This window comes from Natator depressus, chromosome 15 (assembly GCF_965152275.1).
Source record: "Natator depressus isolate rNatDep1 chromosome 15, rNatDep2.hap1, whole genome shotgun sequence".
NCBI lineage: Eukaryota > Metazoa > Chordata > Testudines > Cheloniidae > Natator > Natator depressus.
This window is the reverse complement of record NC_134248.1, coordinates 3,807,581-3,828,337: the sequence shown is the minus strand read 5'-3', so window position 1 is coordinate 3,828,337 and position 20,757 is coordinate 3,807,581. Positions and strand designations below refer to the sequence as shown.

The 20,757-nt window shown below is 59.9% G+C and overlaps 1 protein-coding gene across 1 annotated transcript in view; it reads right to left on the bottom strand.

Annotated features, from left to right (window-relative positions):
- Positions 1-14,269, bottom strand: part of SMTN (smoothelin) — a 51,970-nt gene extending 37,701 nt beyond the window's left edge. The window contains exons 1-2 of the mRNA XM_074972510.1: positions 14,221-14,269; positions 12,506-12,726 (exon numbers count right to left, since the gene is read on the bottom strand). Coding sequence (XP_074828611.1) covers positions 12,506-12,556 — 51 coding nt within the window. The 5' untranslated portion in view covers positions 12,557-12,726; positions 14,221-14,269. The remainder of the gene's footprint in view (positions 1-12,505; positions 12,727-14,220) is intronic.
- Between the last annotated feature and the right edge of the window lie 6,488 nt (positions 14,270-20,757).

The following is a 20,757-nucleotide window of genomic DNA, read 5'->3' as shown; positions in this document are numbered from 1 at the left end:
GACCAGGCCCAAGGGGAAAGGCCCCCATTGCAGGAGGTGAACCCGCATCCCCCCCTGGGGGCAGGCAGCTCCCATCCCGGCAGACCCAGCCTTTGTTTCTTGGGGGACTGGGCTAGGGTGGAATAAACACCTCCAGCCATCTGTAACCTGGGCCCATTCCCCATCAGCCCCCCAAGCAGCCAGCTAGGGACTCCCTTCCATAAACCCCCTAGGGGGACACCCCACTCCAGATTCCTGGCCACACACCACAACCACTCAACAGAGGGTGAGTCCCCCAGGTGCCAGCCCAGCAGGCGAGGGCCCCAGGCTCCCCCCAGTCCCCACTTCCCTCCTGGCAGCTCCTGGCCTGTCTCCCACCTCCAGCCTGGACAGAGCAGCACCAGGTTGGGACTGGATTTCAGCACCAAGCTGGACGCAGCCCACGTATGATGCAGCACTTGGCTGGCGAGGAGGGACTATGGAGCATGGTGTGGGGCGGGTCAGCCACCAGCTCCCCCGTTTCCGCAGCCAAGAGCTTGCTTTGCAAACATGTAGCATCATTCTGGGAGGTGCCAGGCCAGCTGGACCCCGCCCCCAAGAAGCCAGTGTCCTTTGGTGCCTCTGCCCTGGTGTGGGCTCTGAAAGCCCAGCCACTCACAGTGGGGTAAACATGCCTGCCCCAGACCCCCTCCCCACCACTAGGGTGCTCAATGGTGGAGTCCCTAGGGAGCAGCTCTGATGCACCAGGTTCGGGAGCTGGCAGGCACACCAGGAGGGACCAGATAGCAGGGTAGCTCAGAGTTGTGCCAGGCTCTGCTTCCTAGATGCTAAAGCATCAGGTGGAGCTGCTATTCCGTGCCTGAATCCCAAACCCCTGGCCCAGAACGGCTGCCATGCTGCAGCCCATGGCCATCCAGCGCCACAGCTATCCAGAGCCCCCAGCGCCGGGTGGGAGAGCAAGAGAGGCTATAGTGCTGGCGAGCGTGGGTCATCAGTGCTCTGTGCCATGCTGCGGGGGGCACGCGCTGGCCTGCCAGACACTTTGCCCCTGAACCCCAGAGAACAGGAGGGATCCCCCTCCCCCGAGCTCATCCCCATGGTCTGTGAGGGGATGGGGTCAGACAGGAGAGCGGGGAAAGAAAAGGCGGGATGGAAGGGATACCGAACAGAGATTAACTGGTGAAGGGGAGATAGCCAGGCACAAGCCACAGGGCCTCTAGTGGGACCAGGTGGCAGATCCTGGGCATCCCTCTCCCCTTCACTCACAAGCTGCCCTGGAGCCCAGGGCACATACGCCAGTGCAGGAGGTGGCATTTTGCTGGCTAAAAGGCACCTCCTGGGAGAGCATCTGAGCCCTGGGAACTTGCCAGTGGGATCCCCCTCTGAGACGAGGCTGCCAGAGACAGCAGAGGGCTCACACTGGACAGCCGGATGCACCGGAAAGCACAAGCATGGCAGATACCTACTTCCTTCTGGAGCCATGAGCATGGGCCTGTCTGGCTCCAAGTGTGGACCCCCTCCCTCTCATGCACTGCCCATCAGCACAGTTGCTATCAGCCACACTGTGGCTGGTTATCACATCCTGCAGCAACTGGTGCCCATTCACCACAGCTGGGAATGGCCCCCAGGGCAGGGGGGCTGCAGCCCGGGTCTAGCTGGCTCTCTTCTACACAGCCCCGGGCAGGGCTCTCCCATGGGGGCTGTAAATCGGGATTGGGCCCTGCCTCTGGCCCCTGGGGCAGGGAAGCTGCTCCAGAACCCGTGGAAGGAAGGAAAGCGAGGCAGTTCTGGAGAGACGCGCAGGGAGAACAGCTGGGAAGAGACAGGGCCTCTCGCTGCTCCCCTCAGATGGATGGGTGTGCAAAGGAGGGGCTGCTAATGAGGAAATTATCCCTTCCATTCCGGTGCCTCCTCCCAGCTCCTCCTCGGCAGCTGCTCCAGCTCTCCAGTAAAGGGGGGCGGAGGGGTTTCCACACTGACTAGCCAGGGCAGCTGCTGCTGTCCCCACGAAGCAGCACCAGGCACATTCCCCCCCACAGCCCTAGGTCAGTCATCCAGTGCCACACATCGTGCTGGCACATGGAGCAGGAAGGAGACACCACATGGGGCAGGCGGCCCACCCCGCCCTTCCACAGACAGGAAACCCTGCCTGGCAACATTACCCTTTCAATCTGCTGACAGACTGCACAGGGATCAGCCAGGAGGCTGGGAGGCCTCACACCTCCCATGAGCCAGCTCCATTGGGGTCTCTCAGATTCACAACCTGATGCCCCCAACCCCAACACAGCCCGCCCAGGCTGGTACCCTGCCCCTTTCTCCCCTGTGGGCTCTCCCTTCTCCCTGCCATCCTGGCCCTGAAGCCGAGTGCTCGTGCCTGCACTCATGTGACGAAGTGGGACTGTTCTTAATGTTTCCTCTGAATAGTGTGGGGGTGCCTCAGTTTCCCCTATGCAGTTCTTAAGTATCTAGGTGGTGGGGTAAGGGTGTATGATCATTGCAGAGCCCTAAAGGGCAGGTGCGTGCAGGGGTCTGGACACAGAGAATGGCCGACACCCTGTTTCCTGGCAACTGATGGCCTGGGCCCTTCCCACCTGCAAGGTGAGAGCTAAAGGGTTGGAGAACAAAGGAATCCGGTGCCCTCCTGGCCTGGGAAAGGGACAAAGTCCAGAGGAGGAGGGGCTGGAGGGAGTTTCAGTTTGGGGCTGGCTGGAGACATGGAGTGAAGTACAAACCTGGTTGACTGGCTTACTGGCTCCAAAATGGACCCAGCTGAGGGGTCCAGTTCCCTGCACCTACAAGCTCTGGTTTAGACCATGTTCCTGTCGTCTAATAAACCTCCTGTTTTACTGGCTGGCTGAGAGTCATGTCTGACTGCGGAGTTGGGGGTAGGACCCTCTGGCTTCCCCAGGAGCCCCGCCTGAGCGGACTCACTGTGGGAAGCGCACGGAGGGGCAGAGGATGCTGAATGCTCCGAGGTCAGACCCAGGAAGGTGGAAGCTGTGTGAGCTGTGTGTCCTGCAGACAGGCTGCTCACAGAAAGGAGACTTCCCCAGAGTCCTGACTGGCTTCATGGGGAGCAGTTCCAGAGCATCGCCCAGGGACTCCGTGACAACTCAGCAGTCCCACAGAGCTGGGATTCTGCCACCGCCCACGCTCCCCCGTGGTGCTGCTAGGCCCTGAGGGATGGAGGAGTCAGGCTTCCAGAGGACAGGAGCTTGTGAGGAGCTCTGGGGAGGAAGCAGAGTTCAGCGTGGGGCCCAGGGCCCTTCGCCCTGCCCAGGATGGGGGCACAAGCTCTGCGCTCCTCACACCCTGCTCAGCCCAGCCCAGCCAGGAATTGGTGCTCCTGCCTGTCCCTGCCCATCAGCGCGGAGCTGGACTCTTCACCTTGGGAGAGGCTACGGGGCACTGCAGGGCATCCTGGGCCAGGGGGCCGCCTGCCCTCCTCTTGGCAGACCCAGGCCTCTCCTCCCGCAGAGCCAGGTGTGCCCTGCCCCAGGGTAAACCCCTTGTGGGCACCCAGCAATCGTCAGCAGGCCAAGGCAAAGCTCCCAGTCCCACAGCCAGGGCAGGCTGTTCTGCCCCCCAGCAACGCCTCTCCCTGCCTTGGGGCTCCAGCATAGCCAGCCTGGGACAGCATCTCGCTCTGCCCTTCCATGACCCAGCCCTGCCTAGTGCCGCTGCCTGCTCTGCAGGGTGAACCCACCACGCTGGGCCCCTCAGGCTCTTCTCTGGAGCTTCCCCAGGACAAAGAGATGGTGGGGTGGGAAGCAGGAGCCCTGGCACTGGGCTTCCTCCTGGGCAAGCCTGGGCCACAGCCCCTGGGCCGTTCAGAGTCAGAACAGTGCTGGGCCTAGCAACGGCTGGCTTGGTGACCTGCAAGCAGCAGCTATTCCACCCCAGGGCAGGGCACGGCCGCACAGCACAGAGAGCCGGGCACGTGCTGCCCCTCAGGAACCATCACCCACACAGGAGCAGGCTTGGGTGCTTCCCCCTCATCTGCCAGCCTGCAGGATCAGCTGCCCCAGGCAGCAGGAGCGCTCAGCAGACAGACTAACTCCTGGGCGGGTTTCAGTCGGGCAGGGGCAGGGCAGGTGCCCGTGGCAGCAGCGTACCAGGAGCCCTGGGGCAGGGGCTTCCCTGTGCAGCATCAGCAAGGACGTTCTGGGGGAGGGGAAGATCAGAGGTGCCATGCAGAGTGAGTGGGGGGCACGCCCCCCAGCAGTTCCAGCCCCTCCCATCCACCAAAGCCGTCTCCACACGCTGCCTCTGGGCCCCGGTGGCTGAGCTGAACTGGCCCGGCCTCTGCCTGAACAGCCCTCTCCAAATGCTGCCTCGAGGTCACCCCGTCAGCACCAAGCCTTGCCAGGCGCCGAGCGGCACTCCAGCCCCACAGCCTCCGCTGCGGGAAGAGGGGGCATGTCTACACCAAGCTCAAGGCTCCTACCCGTGCACAGCTGCTCCAGCCACTGCAGATGGGCCACCAGCCCTGCCACTGTGGTGTGCAGACCTGCTCGGGGGGGGGGGGGGAGGAGGGGACAGCAGCCATTGCCCAGGGACCCGTCTGCAGTGCCACTGCTGTGGGGAAAAGCCTGGTGTGGACGCAGCTCCGAGACACCCACCCCGAGGAAGCAAACCCGCCCCCGCAGGGAGAGAGACCAGCTGGAGCCCGAGCCCCAGCCCCCTCCAAGGGCTCAGCTGCAAGACACTGCTTCCCAGGAGAAGGGAAATCTGGGGGTGGGGTGGGGGGGAGGCCTGGGGAAAATCAGATGGACTCTCCCCAAGGCAAGGCAGAGGCATTGCCGGCTAGCCATGGGCAACAGGCCCAGCACCCCACTGTGCAGGGGCAGTTGGCTCAGATGAGCCCTCAGCCCTGCAGACCTTCCAGCTGCTCCCATTGAGACCCCCAGGCTGTGACCAGCTGCTGTGCGAGCATCAGCACCCCAACCCCCAACTCCCCATCCCACTGGAGGCAGGTACAGCGGGAGGTCTGCCCAGCCCCCAGCATGGCACATCTCCATAGAGGGGACAGACATTGCTGTGGGCATCACTCCTACGAGATGGCAGTGCAGGGATGGGGGCAGAGTAGGGATGGTGGGAGGGGACATGGAGGGGTTTGGAGCCTTCCCCCTCATGGTGCAGACAGGAGGTGCCTCTCCACCGTCCCTGTCCCTGCATTTTGGCACTGCAGTTCTTTATCGGAGCAGGAAGGAGGGAACCCCTCCCCCTGGCCTGGCCCCCGCAGCGTGCCTCCCTCCCTCACCCTGCTGACAGCGCTTGGCCCCGGCACCATTTCCTGGACACTGGGTCACGTTTGCCTTCGTTGTCACCTCCGTTTCCTGGCAGCCCCGTGTCCCCCTGCGGCGCGCCTGACCCCCAGGCCATGCAGGAAGGGCAGAGGGCCAGTCGCGCTGGGCTGCTGGGAGCAGGACCGCCTGAATCAACACGGCTGGCGCACACGCTCCCAGAGCGGATGGCCAGGAGCTCCCGCGCCCCTTCCCTGCGGAGACATGGCCTGCAGCCCACCCCACCACCCCACACTGCCTTCCTCGCCCAGAGCGCAGGCCAGGACCCCAGCAAGCCGGGAAGAACGGCACCCATCATGCTTGCCCAGTGCTGGCAGCTCTGCCCGCCCCCCGGCTCTGCGCCCGTCGGCTGGCAGTTCTGCACCCAATGCCTCCTGGGGGAGCAGCCCAGCCAGAGACCAGGCTTCTCTTCCAGTATCGGGCCTCTGGAGCCCTCTTGCTCCCAGACAGACAGAGAACGGAGAAAGGGACAGAAGCCAGCCAGGGTCTCCAGCTCTGCACTTAGTTCCCTGGAAAGCATTCCCTCCATGGAGGAGAGATTACAACAGAGCAGGCGAAGCATCCACATCTCTGACCCACGTCAGCACCGAGCCCAAGACAGGGAAAACAAACAGCCCTCGATGCTCTGCGGCCAGCAGCGCAGGGGAAACAAATGTGCTGGAAACCACAGCCTGAGCCGATCTGCAGGGAAAGGAATAATGTCCCACCCTGCTCAGCTGAGCCGGCTGGCTGGGAGTTCCCAGAGGCCCTCATGCCCCCCCTCCCCTGCCAGGCAGTAAATTAATGGTTACAAGCTAATGCCTGCCTGGCGAAACATACGATGTGGCCTTGTAAACAGGGCTCCCGCAAGTCACAGGTGGGCGGCTTCCCTGGCAGTGCCAGGCCCCCTGCCATTCACAAGCCTGTCCCCAGCACTGGGACGGGGCAAGTTTTCCATTTATAGGCAGCTGCTGCTAGGAAGCTATAATTACATGGCTTTGGGGGCAGGCAAAGGACCCAAGGGAGCCAGCACACAACAGAAAGAGGGGCATCAAGGAGCCAGACACTGGGCACATGGATGGACTGACTGAGCAGACAGAGCTACGGACAGTAGTCGGGTGCACTTCTCTCATGGCCTGCATCTCTAAAGGCTCTACGGACCCACCTGTCTCTTGAAGCCATCCACCCCAGCCCCAGGCAGCCATCTCTGGGGTGGGTCATGGCAGCTGTTTAACAGTGCAGAACACCACTGCACAACAGTTCAAAGGAAGGACTGTAGGCGGGTGGGGGGAGGGGGATCAGTGGGAAAGCGGGAGCCAGGGCTGGGAGAGGGATTGAGTGAAGGTAAAGCAAGGATCCAAAGGGGTGGGGGGAGACAACCCTTCCCAAAAGCCAGCATCAGTGAAGAAACAGGTGGACCCTGCACCTGCGTCCCTCCAGCCCTGGCCTGCCCTTTGTCTGGCCCCAGCTGCGAGGGGATTTACATTCTGCCTCTCTAATGAGCCAGACTGGAATGTGGAGAGGCTGGGTCGAGCTTTGGGTCAACCTGGTGCAGAGGGGGCTCAGCATACCCACCTACAGCTTAACAGGCTGGGCTGGAGTCCACGGATGCATCCGGCTGCATGCGAGAGGTGGGGGTGTCCAGGCGACAGCACGGGCCCCTGTGACCCAAGCCTGCCCCAAGCCTTGTGTGCCAGGGGCGAAAGTCTCCCCCTCTCTCTGGGAGGATTTTGCTCCATGTTACTCACAGACATTTACAATCCCCCTGATCGCACCGCAGCCCTGCCAGGGGGGTTACCCATTTTCCCACAGCAGGGGCTGCCAGGGCAAGTTCTCGGGGCTGGTGCCACCCCATGCAGGCTGCAGGACCTGGGGGCTCTGTCTCCCCCATGACCAGACTTGGCCACACTTTTCTTATTGCTGCATGGGCTGAGTCAGCCCCAGAACTGCCCGGCTCCCTTTCAGAAGAGGAGGCAACAGTGTGAACATTCAAACCATCCAATCAGCTGCCAGCTGGGTCACGGCAGTGGCACTCTGGCCAGAGCTCAGCGCCAGGGAGCCTGGCACACACTCAGCTCGGGGGCAGGAAGGCTCCGAGGGAGCCAGCCTGGTGAGCACCGAGAGAAGCAGCGCCTGCATACAACGGAGAGATCACTAGTCCCCCCACTCACACGGTGCCCCCTAAGAACAGGCCAGCCCCCCACCCCATTGCAGACCCCTCAGGAATGCATGGGGAGGAAAGCAGAAAGGCTGGGAGGGGGCAAGAACCCACTGGTTTAAAGGGAGCTAGGGCAGAGGGGAGCAGAGGCAGCCGGGCGTGGAGAGCCAGCGCTGGGGAGAGGGGGAGGAAGTACAGGGAGAGGCAGGCAGTTTTTCCTTATATGGACTAATCCTCTTCCAGCACAACAGAGCCAAAAGCCAGCAGAAAAATCCCTCCTCCCATGCCAGCTAGGAAGGGGCCTCTCCCAGCCTGCCCGAGGCAGAGCACACAGCTAGGGGACAGCCCCTAGGAAAGGGGCTCCCCCACACAGCGCCTAGCCCTCTCCAGCCCCACGCGGGAGACAGCGGGGGAGTGACACGCGTCAGAGAAACCTAACCACCACAACCCTTTCCCACAACGCCTGGGCCCAGCCCCTGCTGCTCGGCCCACATGCCCTGTCCAGCAGGCGCCGCAGCCATTGCCAGACCAGACGAGAGCACAGGTGACAATCCACATTGGGAGGGAGCGGCTTGGCCCAGGAGCCCCTGGAGGGGCAGAGAGAAGGAGACAGCGCCATCCTGGGATCCCAGCCATGCTTCTCCCCCTCTAAGTACACCCTCCAGCAGAGGAGCTCACGGTGCTGCTCCATCAGTAGCTGAGTCAAGCCCCTGGTTCCCCAGGGTATGAGGAGAATTAAAGGGGAAACTGAGGCACAGATGGGGCGACCCCTAGCTACACGTGGGTTTCTGGCACAGCTAGGGCACCTGTGGTCTACACCAGGCAACAGAAATAAAGCCCCTCTCTGCCATGCCCTCGGCAAGGGCTCCGCACCTCCAAGCACTCAGAACAGGTCGAGCTGGGCGCCCCGGCTCTTCTGTTCACCCTCCAAGCACACAGAAGGGCAGGGCCCGAGTGACTGCCTAGCACCAGGCTCTAGCAGGGCAGACGCTCTCCTCACAGGGCCACTCAGGTCACGCAGCCAGACAGCAGCAGAGTCCACACGAGAACCTGTGTCTCCGACTCCAGCCCAGTTCCTTGGCCACAAGAACCAGGCGCTAGGACAGATGCACCTGGAAACCCTTCAGCCAGTGACCCAAACAAGAGCTCAGCAAGGGCCATAGGCACTGAGAGGGCAGTCAGGTGCTGGGCAGGGGAGGGTCACAGGACTGTGCTGGAGAGAAGATAAGGCTCCCAAACAGTCATCCAGCACCAGCTGCTGTCGCTGGCAAGTCCCTGCCCCACTGCAGGGCTCCACACTGGGCAAGGGGCTCCCACACAAGCCAGGCATCACATGCGGGCCCCCCTCATGCCCTCCCACCTCCCTACACTGCTGCCCTTCCCAGTAACCCTCCAACAGCTGCCACCGCCCTGCCCCAGCACCATCCCCTGCAGGCCTCAGCAGAGCCCCCCTCCTCCCACGTCCCCCTGCAGGTCTCGCTCCGGGCATCACCTGGAAAGCGCCCTCCTCCATGGAGCCAGGGACGAGCATCTGACTGCAATCGCTCCCCTTCTCATCCTCCTGGCACCAGGCAGGCCTGCTGCTCTCCCGACAGCTGTGCACGGGCCTGGTGCCTTCCCAGCACAGTCTCGCTCCTACCTAGAGAGCCAGACGCCCTGGCTCGCCCCATGGCTGCTCCCTCCACCACAACTCTGCTTCAGTGGAGTGCCCCCCAGCCCCCTTCTCCCCCCAACCCAGGCTGTGCCCCTGCCCCCTTCCCACTCTCAGCGCAGGCTGTAACACTGGCCTCATCCTGAGCTCACCTTCTGCACCCACCCCTCCTATGCCTCAGCCACACTGCTCCGGTACGTCACAGCACCTGCTCCCCCTCCATCGCGGCCCATCTCCTCTGGCCTGGACGACTGAGCCCCGCCAGCTCTCCATACTGTCACAGCTTCTCACCGCCCTGAGAGGATCAGTCACACCCTCCAGCCACACCCCGGGCTCCCCGCTCACCGCAGGATCTCTCACTCCAGCTGGCTGCTCTATCTGCTGTCCTGTGCCTTCCCCTCTGCTGATCTAGTGCCAGCTTCCTCCATCCCTTCACATCAGCTCCCCGCCGTGGGGGCAACAGTCTTCTTCGCTGCAGCTCTCCGCACTACTGCTCTTGCTGCCCTCTCCCCCTGCTGAGCCGGGGGGGGGGGGGGGCGGGGGAGGTCTCCACATTGCCACCCAGAGTGCACTCCCAAGGGCTGGCTCCCAGACACATGCAGGACGGACAGACCAAGCACCGGCCCCCTGAGTCCCAGGGGGTGCAAGGTCTCCTGTCCCCCTGCCTGCTGAGACGGGACGTTCCTTCCAGGCTGACTCAGCTTCCTGCCGTTAACCATTTCCCATGATTCACGAGCAGTTTGGCCTTTGGAGAGCCAGGGCCAAACCCTCCAGCTAGAGGCCAGCAGCCGAGATGAGGGAAGGGGTGGTTAGCAGTCCTGCTGTGCCTGGCCCCACAGCAGAGAGGGCAGCATGGGGCCTTTGGCAGCGTTCTCCCCCAGAACCAGGTTCTCCGGGCCCATGCCGGAGGCCTTTGACCCCGCAACAGCCCCAGTGTGTCACCCCAGGTGATTGGCCATCAACTGGCCGCAGCCCCAAACTCCCTGCTGAGCTGCTCTGCTGGGGGCAGCCAGCGGGCCAGGACTGCCCACAGGAGGGAGTCTTGGCGGGGGGGGAGGGAGGGGGGAAATCTAGCCTCCCTGCTGAGGGCAGCACAGCTCAGCCACACGGGCTGCAGCCCAGCCTGCCCGACCTCGGCCCCAGCAGCGTGCTCTGGAGCAGACCACTGGCTGGCACCCACTCAGGAGTCCCCCCACTTCCTCACCCTGGTGTTGCGAGCTCTCTGACCACTCCAGCAGGCAGGACACACTGAGCAGGGAGGGGGGCTCTGCCCAGAGAGGAAACCAGCTAGCCTGCGGGGGGGGCGGGGGGTATTACTGCGGGGGCACTGCAGACGCCTTGCCCCGGGACCCAGTGTGTGTGTAGCGGGCCGGGTGAGAAACTGGGCAGGAGGAAGATGGGAGGTTTCTGCCCTAGCTCGCGGGGTCCCTTCCGCAGGCACACTAAGCAACACGACGCGTACATTAGGGAGGGAGCTGGAGCAGATGGGGAGCGCTGGCTGCTCCAGGACAGGTGCCCACAATGCAGGGGCCCTGCAGAGAGCGGGCAGAGTGCTTCCTGCTGTGACTGGATTCTAGCCACAGAAAGCAGGTCCCAGGTGCAGGGCAGGGCCACCTGGGCGGGCAGGAGACAGAGACCAGAGCCAGATAAGCACAAGGCAGGTGACAAGCAACAGCATGAACATCTGGCCCTGGCAGCAGGAGCCCAGAGCGCAGGCTGGGAGCGTGTGGCGACTCAGCACCATAGCTGAGCTGGGCAAGGCAACGGAGCAAGTGGCAGATTGCGTCTGGGGCAGGGGAAGCCCACAGAAGGGACTGATCCCAAGGCCAGGGATATGGTCAGCAGCAACAGCACAGTGAGCTTGCCAGAGCTACAGTGGAGCCCCCCATGCCAGGCACAGAGCTGGGGAGTGGCACCCCTGTCCCTCCCAGTGACAGAACAAGGGGGTCGGGCCCCCACACAGCCAACATTTAGGCAGGGAGTGGCAGATCTCTGCTTCCTCAGAGAGTGAGCATTAACCCTGCTGCTCACTGGGCACCCGCCGCTCTCTCTGCCTATGGATGTGCCCCATCATCAGGCCCTGGTGGTGGGGGCTCGGCATGGGCAGGAGCTGATCCCCCAGGGTCCCTGTGCCCCCCATGGGAGGAAGCAGCAGCAGCCGCCTGAGGAGATTTGGGTCAACACACTTTGGCACTCCCCACCTCACTCAGCCCTACGGGGAAAGAAAGGCCGCAAAGAGCCCTCATGGGAGCTGTGGCTGGAGCCCAATGCGTCTGGCTCAGTGGGGAGAGCTCGCAGTCCCACAGACAGGGAAGTGACCCCAGAGCCCCCATTAGCCATCAGCACGCATCCAGGGACACAAAGCGGGCACTCACACAGGGCGCTCCCAGGGGTCAGTCACTGTTATCTCCAGTCACTCGTGCGATGGGAGACTGGCCCTGCAGCCAGAGACCGTTTCCAAACGCAGGTACCGCGGACGCAGCTCGCTCAGGCCCCACGGTATGGAGCATCCCCACGTAGGCCCAGGCTCAGGGAGCCAGCCAGGCCAGGCTATTCCACTAGACTTGCCCCATCTCATCGCCCCCACCCCACACAGCAGGGGGCTAGGACCGCTCACCCTTCTGTTACGCCCAGGCCTGAGTACAAACTAGCACTGCTTAGCTTCAGCCACGTTCACGCCATTCCCAGGCCCAGGGGGGTCTCTGGAGAGCAGGCAGAGATGTTTTACCTACTGAGTTACAAACAAGCAGCCTCCCAAGCCCTCCAGCTGTGCCAGCCAAGCTCACCTGATCGGCCTGCCCATAGCGCACAGCACCACCACCAGGCACCAAGCAAGCCAGCAGCTAGGAAACCAGTTTCAAAGAAAGGCCGTCTACACTAACAGCCACTGCATTGATCTGCTTCCGCCATGGGGAGAGAACTGGTCTCAACCAGATCCCAAACTGTGCCAGAGCCTAGGTGCACAAAGGCCCCATTTACACTGCAAGACCAAAGCATGGCGGGGCTGTACCTGAGTTCCTCCAGCCCAGCAACAGTTACAGTGCAAACAGAAACAGAGCCACAACCCCAGTGGCCAGGGCCTTACCCTGGCAGCAGCAGGGCGTGCATACGTCCTGGCCAGGTTGTGCTTTGGAAATTACAGGAATTGTTTCCATTTCTTCACCCCATCCTGATTACAGCTGAACACCTGACACATACTCCCAGGCACCCAGAGAGCCCCAGGGCTCAGCCAACCACCCTGGGCTACAGCTGCCACGCTGTCAGGGGAAAGGCTCAAGCAGAAAGGTGAATTTAACAGTGGTTTCTCTTTTCTTTCAGCAGGGAAGGTTTGAGCACTTTGCAGAGAGGACACCACCAAGGTCAGGAGCTACCAATGAGGTACACACACACACACACACATTCCCATGGGGCTGCACCTCAGGAGGGACTCACCAGTTTCCGGAGGGCTCCCTCATCCATGCTCAGGAGGTTCTCTTCAGACATGCTTGCCTCCCTTCACTCCAAACACAGGCAGGCAGGCCTGGTCTCAGTCACTGCACTGTTCTGGGCAGCTCTCAGGGCTGGATGCTGCGTGGAAGTGAGCAGATGCGAGCGGGTCGTAGGGCTGGGTCAGGCCCCGTTCTGCACTGGGCTGCCAGCTCACAGAAGGAATTCTGCAAAGGAACAGATTGCAGGCGTGTCAGCGAAGCTGCAAAGGGGTTCCTGGATTTATTAAACCTCTGCTGAAAGGCAAATGGGATCAACCTACAGCTGTTTCACTGGCTGCTAATCCCAGTGCTGGAAAAAGAGTCACTCTGAAAGCGAACCATAGACTACTCCAAGTTCATCACCAACACGCTGTGCTCTGCCAGAGGCAGAGCCTGAGCTAAATGCATCCGTCCCACTCACACAAGGCTTCCTACTACTTCTCCAGCCCTGCACCCCACGTTCATGCATTCAGATCTGCCAGCACCCCTTAACCTCACTTTCTCCCCAGTTTATTTATCCAGAGACACCATCCGCCTGCATCTCCCCACCCATACACACACCACCTACATTTTGATCAAGAGGAGAGAGATTCCCCAAATACAGTTTGATCTTATTAAAACCAAAATAAGAGACATTCCACCTCAGAGAGGTACAATATCTGGGCATCAAAAACTACAACCAGAAAGGGAAGTGGCCAGTCACATCAGTTACTCCCAGTTTATTATTGTGGGTTGGCTGGTCCGAGTATACCCACCTTTTTAGTGCTGGCCAATTCCCCCAGCCCTGCCCAGGTGTCTCAATTTACATTGTATTTGTTGCCCTCAGAGTTTAGTGCTGGTGAAAGTCATCAGGCTACTAAACAAAGTGGAGGACTCTGCTCGGGGACAACAGGGAGCTCGGATCCCATCCATGGTCTCTCTGCGGCTACAGCCAACTCAGGTCACCAGCTAGCCCCAGCTGTGAGGCGACTATTTGTCCACAGGAGACTGGACAAACGCATTTCACATAAACCACCAAACAGCCATTAGCCGTTTTCAAGCATGGCTTGTCTCAGATCCAAATAAACTAGTCCTGTGGTGAAAGGTTCCATAGCCTATACACCCACTCCTACCAGGTCCTACACTGGGACTGGCCGGGCTCCCAGATTTCCTTAATGCAGATTGGTTCTATGTCCCCACCCATCCAGAATGGACTAAAGGAAGTAGGAACTGCCAAACCAGATCAGACAAGTAGCTCATCTCTGGCAGTAGCACTACCGGATGCTTTAAGGAAGGGAAGGAAAAGCCCAGAGGGCACAGCTCTGGAATAGTTTGCCCCCAGCGAGCCAGGGATAGGTTTAAATGAGAGACTTTCCCAACTTTTGGGTTTGTTTGGGTTGGGGGGAGGGGTTGGTCAGTCTTTCCCCTCCTTCTTTAATCTGGATTAGCAAACAGCACCCAATCCAGATTTGGCAGTCTCCCCAATTGTACAATCCAGATTAGAGATCACCCGACCTCCCCCAATTAGCCAGATCCACTAATTCCTTAATCCGGATCAGAGAGCACCACCCCCATGCTCAACTAGGAACGGCCAGTCCTTTAACCCACACCGGCCGCTGCTTCTCCAAACCTTCAATCCGGATTAGTCGGTGCGTGCGTGCGTGCCTCCCTCCCTCTAATCCGGAGCGCTGCCCTACGCACCTCACGTAACGTTGCTTCGGCCAGGACATCAGCCCCAGCCCCGGCCCCGGCCCCGGCCCCGGCCCCGGCCACGTCCCGGCTCCGCTCCGCTCCTGCCGCAGCTGGGACTCAGCCGCGGCCGCCGCACCAGCCCCAACCCCCACCCGGCAGCCCCGCCCACACACCCACTCCCACCACTCACCGGGCGCGGACCGCCCAATCCGGCTCACTCTCCTTCTCCATTGGCTCATTTCAATTCCTTGACCTCCCCGCCCCGAGCCAGAGCCCCGCCCCGCCCGCGGCATTCTGGGGCGCGTAGTTCTGAGAGGCGCGGGGCTGAGCTAGGGAGATGCCCGTGCCTGGGGGCTGCGGGGCGGGGCACGCTGTACTGTGCAGGGAATGGATGTTGGGGGGCGGCCTATTGTGGGGGTTGAGCCCGCACTGGCGGGAGGGCATGGGGGGCTGTCTGTTCTGGAGGCTGAGCCCGCGCTGGGGGAGACGGGCAGGGGCTGGGGGGAGGGAGTCCGCGCCGGGGAGGACCTGGGGGGCTGCCTGTTCGGGGGGCTGAGTCTGTGCTGGGGGGGACCTGGGGGGCTGCCTGTTCTGGGGGCTGCGCCTGCGCTGCTGGGGGGAACCTGGGGGGCTGCCTGTTCTGGGGGCTGCGCCTGCGCTGCTGGGGGGGACCTGCCTGTTGGGGGGACTGAGCCTGTGCTGGCTGCTGCTGGCACCCACTGCCCCACTACTATCTCCTGGACTTGTTGCCCCTCCTCTCTGTGTCGCTGCCCCTGCTCCACTCCCCAGATGCCTTGTCTTTGCCCTCCGTCCCCTCCTAGCCTATCCCTGCTCTCCATATTGTCCCTTACCCAGCCCCATGCCACCCTCCAGTGCCCATTGGCATGTTCCCCGCCAACGCCATCTTGCTCTCTCCCATGCTGCCCATGTGTGGAAGGAGTGCCCTGAAAACACCCGCAGGCCACTCCTTGAAATCACTCTTAACACCCCCACACCTACAAACCCCATGCTGATGGCTAGACAGCTTGGGGGCTGCGCTCTGCAGTGGGGAGCACTGGGGAGTGGCTGCCCATAGGTTCTGGCTTGATGGTCTCTGTGTGCATGGCCAGGGGTTGATGCTCTCCCAGGAGATGCCTGATGGAGTGGAACCTGTGATTTTTGTACTGGGCTGCCACACCACATCACAGTGCACTAATGGGGAGAAGAGCCTGCCCGTCTGTCTGTCTGTCTGGCGATGATGGTATGGTATTGGTGCCCGGATACCACAGTGTGGTGAGCAGTACAAATTGCAAGAATCCAAACAGCCGGCCAAGGACAAAACCAAAGAGGAGCAGGTCCAAAGGCAGCAGGGGAAGAAGGGGGGTTATTAGTGGCACGGCAGGGGTGGATGCTGTAGAAGACACCAAGACAATTTGAAATGTTGAAACAAACCTGTGGCCCCTGAAGACTTTATTGTGCTGCACTGGCCATTTGAAATCACAGGGCTACAACCAGGTATAGAACTCTGCTCCTTCTACCCCTTCTGTGTGAGCTAAAGGAGAATCACCAGCAGCTGTCAGTAAAACAGGGATCATGACACACAGCTGTGGCGCTCTGATTCTACCAATAGAAGGCAGTGGGATGGGAGGGGGCAGGTGCACGCCTTGGTTAACTGGGTAATTATAGCGCTTTAGTGGCTTGTCAGGTGTTCAGTGTGTTTTAAAACACTAATTAATGCAGTGAGGTCACAGTGTTGGAAGAGGAAGCTGAGGTCTGGGGATATCAGTGATTCACTGAAAGTCACGTGCTGAGCTGGGGGCATGAGGCAAGAACAGCTTATGCTTGGACCACCCCATCCTGCTGCCTTTCCCATAGCAGCCCTGCTCTGAGGGCATTCCCAGATCTCAGTGGCCGCGGGGAACGGCTAGCAGTGACAGCCAGCTGTTCTTTACATTCCCTCCTGCACCCCTCCACACCTTGCTGTTGTGAGAGGGTGAGCAAGCCCCAGCAGCCTCTTCAGTGCTAGGCCATGGGGAGGTGCCCTGCTAGGGAGTGGGGTGGAAACTGTCCCTGTGAGAGTCAGGCTGAACAAGGGGCCCTCTTCCAAGTTCTTGTTCTGGCCCAGAACAAGATCGGGGGGGGGCAGGGAAGCAGATTGGCAGCAGAGTGGGGGAGCACCCATGGCTGGGCAGGCATCTGGGCAGACTGGGCTCGGCCAGCTGCATATCTGGGGGCTGGGGGGCTGTGAGAGGATGGGGATATGGCTGTGAGGCTGGGGAGGGTTAGTGAGGCAGACTGAGATTACCCGCTGGGGTTAGGGGTGGGGAGCTAGATCCAGGGCTGCTTCTGTCCCCGTCTCTGTATCGGGGTCAGGCTGCGTAGAGAGGGCGGCTCCCTCAGTGCCGTGGGAAGGGAATGTGCTCTGATCTGCAGGTGTCGCTGTCCCCATGGCAACCTGCCAGCTGCTCACATGGCCTGGGAGGATGCTGCCCCCTCCTAGCAGCACTTGCCCTCTCTCCTCCCCCTGCTCGTGGGCAGGGCAGGACCTGGGGTCTCTGGGTCAGCAGAAGCTACCCAAGGGCCGTGGCTGGGATGAGGAGGGTCCCTGTGAGTGCCTGCAGGAAGCCTGGGACTGGTGGGTGCTGTGGTGACACAAGGGCTGGGCGGGGCCTCTTGGCTCAGTCTTGCCTCCCATGTGGGCATCTGGGCTGGGTCTGCACTGGGAGGCTCCAGCCTGGCAGCTCCCTGCTCCCAGCCTGGCCTGTGTTTATTTGGACTAAATATGGAAAGTCAGCCCTTTATTTTGAGCACCAGACACGCCCCAGATTCCAGACTTTGTTTTGAACTCCATTGCCATGATTTTCACCCCTTCACTGCCCTCTCCCTCATCTGCACCTAGAGATCCCAGTCCTGTCAGTATGCTGGTGGGGGGATGTACGGCCAAGACCACATCCCGTGAGCTGCCTGCACTGAGAGCACAGCGCTCTTGGCTTCATTTCATGCCTTCTTCTGTAGTGCGTGGCCTGGTGACTCAGCTCGAGGTCTGGGGGAGAGGGAGCAGACAGAGGGTCTTGCTCTGTGCTCCTTTCTATGGCAAGGGGTGAAACCCATGTGAGGGAGGCGCCAGAAGCCAGGGTGGCAGAACCCCTTTGGATGGCTGCAGTGGCATTGCCTGGGGAGTCATGTCCCAGGTGTCTTGTATCTGCCTGGGGCTGTGTGACTGCTTCTCCATCAGCTTTTCACCTTCATTCCCCAGATCGAAGAGGTCTCTCTCCCGGTGGGCAGCGTGGACCCTTGGCAATAAGAGGCTCCCCACAAGTAGGGCCTGATTTCCCAAAGGGGCGCTGCGGGGAGACACAACAGGTGGGCCGCTGCAGGCAGAGCCGTGAAAGTTCATTCCCCTGATGAATGCAGCGACTCATGACCTGAGGGCCTAGAGACCAGGTTTGGGGTCCACATGCCGATTCATGCAGCTATAGAGCATCAGCCAGCAGCATCTTGCACCTTCCCTGCCCGCTGGGTGGGGTGTGGCTCTGCAGCCCCGTCCAGGGATGCTGCCAGGTTAAAAGCCAGGCCCAGATTCTCCACTGCATGACAGTCACAGCATCGATCCACAGAGACGGGACTCGTCGGTCAGTCCAGGACTGCCACCCTGGCTCCTACGCACCACTGCCCCCAGTGGAGGGGGCATGCCCTCTGCATATAACCACTGAGCACCTTTGGCAGCTGGCATAAAGTAGAGCCCCACAGAGGCTGTCAGCCCCAGGACGGGGGCATCCACTGGGGTAGCTGAAATCCCCCTCCCCCTCTGCCCCCACACCAGAGCTGCACTTCGTATGCAGCTCTGGATCTGGCCCTCTTGCCTTAATGCTCCCAGAGATGATTAAACCTGGCTGTTTGCCATCCAAAAAACTCCTCCTGGTTCATAAGGTTCCGCTACTTTGTGCCTCTCCCCCGGCCCGGCTGCACAAACACGCTTGTCATTGTCACTGCACTCTTCAGCATATTTCCCTTCCTGGCTCATCATGCGCTGGCTCAGCCAATGCCACGGGGGACGACTGGTTTGTTTAAAAAGAAACTCTTTCCATTGGAATGAGAAACAAATACTGAACACATCATGGAAATATCGCTGTCCCCTCTGCGTTTGTGACAGCTTTTTACTAAATCCCACATCTGGGTGTAAATTGGACCTGCAAGTGTCCCTTTAAGTGCTGTTATTGGTAACCATTACCCTGCTGCTCCCCAGCAGGGGCAGTTTGCTTAATGCATCCTCTTGCGTGGCCTCAGGCTGTCTACACTAGAATTGCTGCGGCTGTAGCGTAATGTTACAGTGGCTGAAGGGGTTCTCCCCTCGCTGTAGTAAACCCCCCTCTCTGAGAGGCAGTCGTTGCATTTAATGGTGTCTACAGTGGGGCTGAGGTCATCTTAACTATTGCCCAGGGCATGATGTTTTTCACAGCCCTGAGCAACATAGTTAAGCTGACCTAACTGGTCTATGGACCGGCCCACAGAGATGTTTAGAGACGGGAAAGATCCATGAAAACCCAAGTCCCTCTCCCTGCAAATACAACAGCATTCCTCATCTGTTCTCTAGTCACTTGTGCTAGGTAGTTTAATGTCCCAAGTAATGAGGATGCACCCCTCTGGATCAGTGCCCAAACTCACCCTTCTTCCTGGCTTTATCAAGAAACTGAAGCCCAAGTCATCTGCCCAGGCATGGCTGTTTCCTAGGGCTTCAGATCCAAGACAGACCCTTCCCGGGGCCTGAACCCACTCCTTTTGCTTAGCTAACAACTGCCACCTATGCCCAGGAACCAATTAGCAGCCCCTGCAGGGTTCCAACACCTGGTCACAGGATGGGCCAACTGCAGTATCCTTACATGCTACAGGTGCCCAATGAGGGTTACTGCATTACCTTAACCAGGACCGGGTCCCAAGGGGCTTCTCACTCCGAGAAAATGTTTACTCCCTCCTATGTATCAGCTGAATCTCCTTTTAGCATTCCCCAACTAGGGTTCTAACCTTGCTAGGTTTCTTAGGATCATTTGTCCGTCCTCCTGGGTATTCCCATCTCCTCCTCGCAAGTTAAGTCCTGGGTGAAGTTTGCCAAGCTGCTAACTCCCTCCTCCCAAGCACTGGTGAAGATAACCTAATAGGCTGCTGTGTGGGGACTCAGAGGAGACCTGAGTTCCAGACCTGATACTGCCACGGGCCAGTTGGGTGACTCTGAGCAAGTTGTCTTCCCTCCCCTTGGCCTGTCCTGTCCAATAAATCCTGGATATATTTCGCTTTAGGACATTGAATGCACCATGCTAAAGTGAAGCATGTGCACAAGTGTTAGCAGCATCAGGACCCAAAACAATAAGTTATTTGGGAAGAGCTGTCTCTTGCTATGCACCCGTGCAGCCCCTGCACAGGGTCCCCTGGCAACACTACAATCTTAATGCCCCTTCAGGCCGGGCGGTTCACGCATATTCAGGGCCTTGCAGGGTTGTTTCTGTTAGGTGAGGAATAAATGATACCAGTCAGCTCTAGTCTTTGTGCAAACCTGTTTATTGACACAGAACGTCCACAAAGTCCTGTTTGATTACAGAAGAAACAAGCAGCAGGCAGTGTCCTTGCTCAGAAATCCCCAGGCCTGCCTCTCCAGGGAGCTGTGTGCCCAAGGAGCCCACTGCCTCTGCTTCAATGTAGCATCACACTTCCGCTGGCTCTCTATCTCTAACACACACAGCCTGCAACCTAAATCCTAGCCCCTGTGTTTGCAGCCAGGGAAACCCCTGTCAATCTACCTGGGGTAGCTCTGACTGGGCATGCGGCCCATAGCCTTGGGCAGTCACCTCCCTTGTCTGCAGCTGTCTTTATTACATCAAGGGGCCTGAGTGCTCCTTCTGTCGAGACTGAAGGAGGGGGCTTGGCCACATCCATTGGCTTTAACGAGGTGTGTGGATCCAGAACTCCCCAGATGGCCATTATCGCCTTCCAGCATAACCACCCTAATAATTAAACTGGTCCTTGCTCAGGGTGTTCTGGGCCACGTGACGTGTGGTTTGCTCACATGGGGATTGTTTCTCTATCACAATAACTCCCAGCAGGGCAAGGACCATCCACACACTTCACTGGGCATTATTTGCTCTCTCTTCTGGAGCAGGACTGCTGCTGAATAAGGCCACACATAATGTGGATCCCTTAGTGCCCTGCAGACACGATGTGGTTCCTCGTTCCCGCCAGCTGATGGCCTGTCAGCTAGCATTCGGCCCAGGTGGCTCTCTTCTGACCCACCACAATTGGAATTAGTTTTTCAATTAAGATTTCACGAGACACAGTATCAAATGCTTCACTGCGCTCCGATGCACCCCACCCACTGCCTTCCCCTCCTCTAGGGCTGTGATTCTACCAAAAAAAGTAATCCTGTTCGTCTGGCAAGCATCCTCCTTTGTAAATCCCTGGATAAGTGGCTAATGCAGCTGACGGCTCACAGTTCTGATCCCCTTGTGATGCTCAGCGACTCCCCTCGCTGGGAGGGGTGGGGGTTGGCCCTCCCCCTGACAGCGGGTGTCAGTGGTT